Source organism: Pundamilia nyererei, unplaced genomic scaffold (genome assembly GCF_000239375.1).
Source record: "Pundamilia nyererei isolate P.nyererei 1_Seehausen unplaced genomic scaffold, PunNye1.0 scaffold00012, whole genome shotgun sequence".
Taxonomy (NCBI): domain Eukaryota; kingdom Metazoa; phylum Chordata; class Actinopteri; order Cichliformes; family Cichlidae; genus Pundamilia; species Pundamilia nyererei.
The window spans coordinates 3,494,594-3,502,808 of NW_005187413.1; the positions used below are offsets into that span (position 1 = coordinate 3,494,594).

The 8,215-nt window shown below is 39.5% G+C and overlaps 1 protein-coding gene across 1 annotated transcript in view; it reads right to left on the bottom strand.

Moving 5' to 3' along the window:
• Positions 1 to 81: 81 nt before the first annotated feature.
• grm2b (glutamate receptor, metabotropic 2b) overlaps positions 82 to 8,215 on the bottom strand; it is a 23,181-nt gene continuing 15,047 nt past the window's right edge. The window contains exons 2-5 of the mRNA XM_005724513.1: positions 7,255 to 8,092; positions 5,403 to 6,466; positions 2,694 to 2,886; positions 82 to 866 (exon numbers count right to left, since the gene is read on the bottom strand). Coding sequence (XP_005724570.1) covers positions 793 to 866; positions 2,694 to 2,886; positions 5,403 to 6,466; positions 7,255 to 8,092 — 2,169 coding nt within the window. The 3' untranslated portion in view covers positions 82 to 792. The remainder of the gene's footprint in view (positions 867 to 2,693; positions 2,887 to 5,402; positions 6,467 to 7,254; positions 8,093 to 8,215) is intronic.

The window sequence follows — 8,215 nt, forward strand, 5'->3', positions numbered from 1 at the left end:
AAGCTGGAGGAGGTGGCTGGGGAGAGGGAGGTCTGGGCCTCTTTGCTTAGGCTGCTGCCCCCGCGACCCGGCCCCGGACAAAGCGGATGAAGATGGATGGATGGATGGATGGCAGAAATCGGCTAATCATGCATCCAGATCTCAATTGCGATTCTTGAGCATAGCTCCTCTGAATTTGACTGAAAGTGGGAACCCAAACAAAGTAGAATTTGATCTTTTAATATTAAAAAAGAACATTTTATTTACATAAATTACAAATAAGCACGCACTGCTATACCAGTCTACATTAACACACGTCCTTTACGTTGTCTAGTTGCCTAGTTTTCATCACATTCACTATAGTTAGTCACACATTTTGCTTAACAGAAGGGCTAACTTTATCTCAAAGCATTTTTTTGTCAATGTCTAAACATCTGGATATATTCACAGCACTGTAAGAACACAATAAGAACAGCCTTTTGTTTTTGTATAACACTATTGCTTCACAACCACCCATTTGACAACAAGACTCTTTAGGACAAGGCACGGTGCATTTAATCACATCTATCTGTAAACCAAGGAGATCACAGCATATTAAATCTATACAAAAAAAAAAGGCTTTACAGTTGATACATACTGCTCACTGTAAGAACATCGTTACGCTTTCACAGTTAGAGTTACCATTGCCACTGTCAGTCTAGTTATCTCTCTGCAACATGTTAGATGCCATGGGGGCTTTGTCATACACAGCTCTGTTGGATGGAAGGATGATTGATGACAGGATGGTTGCTTCTGCTTAGAGAGGAATGTTTTTCACAAAGAGGATGTTGTGGAGTCCACCACTTCTCGCCCGTTGCAAACTGCTGGCACATAGTTGGAGGCTGATCCTGAGGGAATAAAAGCAGTGATGTTAGAGTTTCCTGCAAACCAGAGATAAAAGCTGCGAGGAGCAAGTGGTCCAAATACATTAGGCACCCTGTCTTTAAGTACAATTTTGAGGTATCCTTTTTGTGCATGACTTTTATTGTGAAGTTTATTTGGCTGATCACGATTATACAGACTTGCACATAAAATGTTACAAAACAATACAGTTTCTGTCCAGTTGCTTCATCACTAGCTATAATTGAACAATGTGAAATACTGCAACCAGAAATCCATCACAGCTTACAGTGCTATTTTCGAGACAGTATCCTTACATTGTTGAATTCCTACTTTTAATTACAGCAATTAAATACTTTTTATTTCTTACATCATTTTTTTTTTCTGACAACAGAAATCACTTTAGTCTAAGAGACGAGATAAAGCATAAAGTGTCAGAAGCCTTTTAATGCGCAGCTTTTCTTTTGGACTAAAAGCAGTGTGAGGTCTCCCAGCTATAAAAGAGTAAATGGCACGCTCACTATAGAACCATGTAAACATCTCATATATATTTAATGTGTTTTTTGTCTGTGAACATAGTCAGTTTATTAATTGGTTTCAGATAAGACTTTCTCTTACCCAAAATGAAAAGAAAAACATAATGGCATGGTTATTAATTGCAGAGCTATGCTGCAAAACTACAGAAACAAGCAGGAAAAACCTTTCAGTATTATATAGAAATTTCTTCACTCTTACCCATGTTCCACTAAATAAGAATAATACATTTTTAAAAAAAATTAAATAAATGATATTTCAGTGTTTTACTGCAATGCTGTCATTTTGATCTGAGTTTCACAGTGAAACTGTCAACTGTTACCCAGTTTTATTTCTGATTTTATTGTGAAGCACTTTTGTGATTCTTATACATTTTAATTACTTACTTTTTTGTAATACCTACTTAATTTTTTAATTATGTAAGATGCCCTATCCGTATGGAAAAGGGTACCTCAGCTTAGAAAGAACACAGACAGGCATATTCTTATTTGCCTGCCAGCACCTCACAAATTTAAACAGTACTGTATATTTCATTTACAGTGCTGTGAAAAAGTAATTGCTCCCTAAACCTAATAACTGGTGTTGGCACCCCTGGCAGCCAGAGATTAGGCAGTAACACGTTACTTGTAACGTGTATAGTAACGCGTTACTTGTAACTATTTGAAAGACTGAGTGTAAACACAAAAAATATTTTATTTTATGTGCTGGAATGTGCAGAAAATAGGTTTAAATGTTAAACTAATTTCTTCAAGTCAGAGAATGTTGCATATAATTTAATTTTTACTTGATGCATAAAGTTAAAAGATTAAAACTGATAAAACAAGTATAAAAAAGAGAGACTTTTCCATTTGATTACATTTTGTAAGAACAGCAAGAACAATGCGATAAAGCAGTACTCTTTCACACAGGGCCAAGTTGGTTTGACTGGGCTTTTTATTTCCTGTGAAGTGTGACAAATATGCAAAAAATATCATAAATAAATAAAATTAAAAATAAAAAGGCCAATTAAAATAATGGGCAAATCCTGAAACAACAGGTTTTTCAGCTTGCAGCCCATTTGTGCTCGTCTACAAATTAAATAATCTCCAAGTTTTACGTAGACTGATTGTTTAATATTGGAGAAAGCCATGTTAGCTGATAAGTTGTGTTAAATCTCCTGGCTGTATATTCATATTTACCATATAAAGTGTGTATGTTAGCATGTTGAGCTAAAGACCATCTGGTAGTCCTTTGTCTTTATGTTGTGTTAATAGTTTCTTTTACAAGTAAAGAACCATATTCTGTATACTCTGCATTAGTACCTTTTGAGAAGCTGGAGCTGGGGGCAGAGGCAGATGTAGAAACTGTGGTACTGAAGCGGTTGGTTGTGACTCTTAGTGTGGCCACATTTTTCTGGGGCTGAAAAAGGATGATGTGGACCTTTGGGGCGAAGAGGCACCCGAGAACCACGGAGCCACTCAGACTGACGGAGATGCACATGGTGGTGGTCTGTACCTGGGATGAAAGAGAGCATGTGTGTAATGATGGCTACATCAGTCTGCTCTTTGTTTTTTGTTTTTTCATTTGGTCTTCAAAAAGACTAATGAAGTTCATTCAAAGGCCACCTGGTCCCAGTTCTTCTCTCTCACACAGCCTTTGATCAAATCACTCATATTTTCATTTATTCCCTGTTCTGGTTATTTACAAACCTTAACCTTAATGTGTGGTTCCTTTCAAACATCCATTAATCAATCTTTACATTAACGTCTTTTCTAAAAGTCAATCAAAAACCAAACACAACCCTGTAACAAATATTCACTTATACATGGATATAAGCTTTACTAATAAATAGTGATATAATAAATTAGATGTTTAACAGAAGATTAACAACTGATAATCAACTTTTTGTTCAAGAAACAGAAAGCAAAAGAAAACGTTACCTGGATGGAATCAAAATGAAAAACAAATCAAATTTGTCCCTTTCAGGTTTCTTATAGTTATTATTCTCACATTATTAGCCATATTTTACATTTTGAACAGTGTGTGGTTTTCAGCTGCGTTTGTTAGCAATTCTAATTGTCCATTTGTATGCGCATGAACATGAGGGCAAGAAGTCGAAAGAGAGATAAGCACAGCTGGCCGTCCTGGAAAGTCGGAGCCTTGTTAGTCATATTTCAGCTGCTAATGTGAGCTGACTGCTGGGGTCATCTTCCTGAGCTCCGTCTCTTCCCACCCCACTGGTTACCCCTGCAGTCCAGGAACTTCTATTTGCAGAACCACAGCATGAAGTGAAATCTCTCCCAAACATACTGCACAATAACAGCACTGCAGAAATATGAGAAGTCATCATGCATTTCAACTTCAAAAATAAGTAGTGAAAAGCACCACCAGGACTCCTGGTAACATAACTTTGCCTTCTCTCTGCAGCTCCTAATCTTTTTCAGCCATAAAGATAACTTTCTAGCAGCTATTCCCTTTAAACAGATTACACAAGTAATTAGAAACCACCAGTGTTTGCAACAGCACAACATGAGCTGTATTTGTATGATGTATTTCATTGTTAGACATTTGCATTTAATGTCGTTTTAGCTTATTACTCTTTCTTAAATTTCCTTCCCTTTTATGAAGCACAATTTAATGTACTTTAATTTAGCCTTTATAGGTTGTTTACTCACTGTTTTATTACCCAGTGAGTAAAGTTCATACTACAGAAACTATACTGTAGAAAGGAGACGGAAAAAAAGTAAAGGTTTTGAACATGAAAGAAAATGTGTCTACATAACAGTAAAACCTTGGGCTCATCATGATTCACTAGGCTACCCTCATTACGATATTACCGTGTTATCCAACTCTAATTTGAAATGTGGCAGCTGAACCCACAGCCATTGTTATTGTTGTCACACAGAACCAAATCATCAAGATCTCCAGTGCAGTGTGAAACCCCTCATTCCTTCAGTTAATCTCTCGGTTGCAATTTTAGTATGAAGCCTTATTTCCTACAAAATGTATCTGGTCTCTTAGGGGCCACTAAGGATCAGGAAAGTTGGCTTTTGGTTCATGGGTTGAGCACCCAAAAGGCTGCTTACAACAGTCATGAAAAGCCAGAGGTTTCTCATGATACAAACCCTCTGTGACCCTAGACCTCCCCCCTATCTGTTTGCACAACAAAGGCCTTGTTGCACACTTCGACCAAAATGCTGTGACAGTAGCCTTGGGACTGCCTAAGGCATCAGCACTCATAACTTACATGGTCTGTCAGTTTTATGCTTAAAGTTTTGTCTTATTTATCCTATGTCACATTGCACAAATAAATAAATGCATTTATATATGCAGATATTAATAAGACTAATATGCTATATGGCTAAAGTCACAATGCATATTCAGCATGTTTATTCAGTGTAGTTTGATGCACTACAGACTAAATTTAGCCTGTAGTGATTTTTTTAAAGGCTAAATGCTGCAAAAACATTATCCCTATGCGACAACTCTGTAGCAGATTTGTCAAATTTCCTATTAGGGAGGTAGTGCCACAAAATGGGCAACAGTAGGCCACTCAAAATGATTATTAATATAGACCATAATGTTGCTTATTGTTTTCCCTGTATGGGTTCCCACTGGGATTTAGCCTAGGTTTTTAAAAACAAAACCTATTGTAAATCTCTAGAATCCATCTCTTAGCTGAAAAAATGGGTCAAAGAGCATTTAGTAATGCCACGGTTTAATGAATCAATCTGACTGTCTTTAACTATTTCTATGGGTATATTCAGACCTGATCTGTCTCCAGTCTTTGTTGTTTTCTTGAAAGATCCTTCAACTCACATGAAAAGAAAGCTTTCATGAGTCTAGGTGAAGGTGATCAAATGGAATGTGAAAGTGACACCTTCTTCAGGGATGCTAAAAACACAGGGGACAGTCATTTATAGACTTTGTTTGCACTACTCCACATAAGTTGGCTTTAGAGGTTTATAGAAATATGAATTATAAATACTCAATTTGCTATTTATCAGGAAAAAAAAATTCTGGATAGTTACCCTGTAGTCACTGGCTGTGACGTAGAAGATAGGCTGAAAGGCGAGCCAGATGATGCAGGTGGTGTACATGGTAAACCCAATGAACTTGGCCTCGTTGAAGTTTTCGGGACACTTTCTTGTCTTGAAAGCGTAGACGGTGCAGAGGATGATGAGAATGCAATTGTAGGTGAGAGAGATGAGCATGCTGGTGTCCCTACTGTTGCACTTGAGCGTAACAATGTTTCTCCTCTCTGGGCTCACCTCCTTTCGAACCCCTGGCACCTCCACAAGCAGCCAGATAACAGCCACTAGAAGCTGGCAGGAGATAAGAGCACCACAGATTGCTACCTGGGAGGCCGGGCTGATGAAACGTGGCCGCTGCGCTCCATCCTTTACCCCACTGAAGATGCGAGCGATGCGGTTCGTCTTGGTTAGGAGAGCTGAGTAACATACTGCGAAGGAGGTCCCCAGGCCTAGACGGCGTAGGGTGCAAACAGCTGTGGAAGGCTTGGTGATGTAGATAAAGGTCATGCTGTAGCACATCAGCACTCCCAACAACAGGATGTAGGAGAGCTCACGTCCACTTGCTTTAACCACCGGTGTTTCATTGTGCTTGAAGAATACGCCTACTACTGACAGGGTACACAGTATGCCAAGGCAAGAAATGGTAACAGGCCCAATAGCCCAGGCATCCTCCCACCGGATGTATTCTTCAGGCAGATCATAGCAGCCAGTCAAGTTAGCCAGAGGCCACTGACCGAAACTACAGTCAGCACAGGTGAACTCATCCTGCAGGTACTGGTAGGACTGACAGGGAATACAGATCCAGCAGCACACATCACCAGGCTGCATGCTCTTCACTTCATTCTTCCTGCAAGGGTCACTACATTGGGAGGTTGGTGGCACATCACCACGCCAGTGCACCATGGTGGTATTCAAGGTCAGGTTCTGGTCCCAGTAACCAACTTTCTTGTAGACGAACTTCCCCTCGTCTTTGTGGTAATGAAAGATGTTGTAGCGGCTTATGCCATCACCAACTGAATCAAAGCGCACCATGTTCTCTGTGTCTGCAGGTTTGAATGGTGCTGGTGGGAAGCATAAAATACAGCAATGAAGACTTAAAGGAAATATAAAGGATTTAAAAATTCAAAGCCAGGAATATAATAATAATAATGACAACAACAACAACAACAACAACAACAACAATAATAATAATAATAATAATAATATAAGAATAACACAAAAGGCAAAAAAAGAAAAAGAGAGCCAAAGTTCAATTCATGGACTGAAGAACAGTGTTATGTTTTTGTATAATTTAAATTAAAATACTTTTTTTCCTGCTATTTCATGTAACAGGAAATATAAATGCACTGCGTTACATACAGCTTTTCCTATCAACCCCTCTAAGCCCTTTATACTACAAATCACATTTTTAACATAATACAGTTTCACGCATATGTTATTAGTGTTAGTTCAGGAGGGCAATGGCACTTTGACAGCAAATTAGAGGATCCAAGGATCCAAACCACTGACCTTAGGATTAATGCACCTATTCAACACCTATTCAACCTCCTGAGCCACAGCTGTTCTCTGAATTTGTTCATTCATTCGTCCTGTCAGTACTATTTTAAGAAAAGTATGTTCCCTGCCCGCTGTTTCTTCAGTGCCAATTCATGGATTATTTTTTGCTAATTGAATAATTACAAAGCCTTTCTCTGCTCAGCAGAAGTTGTTTGCTTAATCCTGTGTCATGGCTCTTTGCAACCCTTATTTGCTTTGTATCCATGGTGAAATATTACCACTTCCAACCATTTAAAAAACATGTTAAATTCTTTTTTTTTTCATGTTTGTTGTTTACTTATGTTGTGCATACCTTCAAATTTGGTCTTCAAGATGAACTCCTTGTAGAACCTTTTGCCATTACCTGGTTTCATAGCATCGCAGACCTTAGATGTGTTGGAGCACACTGCTTGCCTCATGTTGTGCAGGGCATAGGCCATCGCATAGACTGCGTTCACCACAAACATGATTTTGGATTCCTGTTCGAAAGTTCCATCTCGTAAGCTGTAGTCAGCACAGCCAGGCTCCTGTAGGTTGCAGTCAAACCGGTGCTCCCAGAACTCCCTGAACCACGGGTTCCTCATATTGGTCGATGGGTTCAGTTTGGTAAAGTAGTCTTCAAACTCTCTGACAGGATAGGAGGCTAGTTCAATGGTGAAAGCTCCATCTGCTGCAGTCTCGCTGCCCCTCACCAAACCCTCCTGTGCTCCCCACCCATCACTGGCCACCCAAGTGAAAGTGACATTCATTCTGGCAGCAGCCACAAGGAGCTCGCGAGCGTCCTCACTGCGCGTGAACAGGATGACAACCTTTGCGTTAGACTTTTGTTGCAAGGAGCGGATCACATTCTCATAGCCCTGGCGGTTCATGGAACGACTCACTTTGGCTGAAGTGGCAATGCAGATTTGGCGAGAGCGGGCCTCCTGCTGGAAGGCGTCAATGCCTGTTTCACCATAGTCACCCTCTGATGCTACTGTTGACACGTATGTCCAGTTAAAGTAACGCAGAATCTCAGCCATTGCTTTAGCTTGGTAGAAGTCAGGGGGCACGGTGCGAGCGAAGTAGTCATAGCGGGTTTTATCACTGAGCTTTGCACTAGTAGAGGCATAGCTGATCTGAGGGATCTGGAACAGTCGCAGGAGGTTAGCCACCTGAGGAAAGCAAAGAAATGAAAATGCTATCAAAACAGTCTCATCACATCCTCTCATATATATATATATATACATATATATACATATACATACATATACATATACATACATATACATACATAT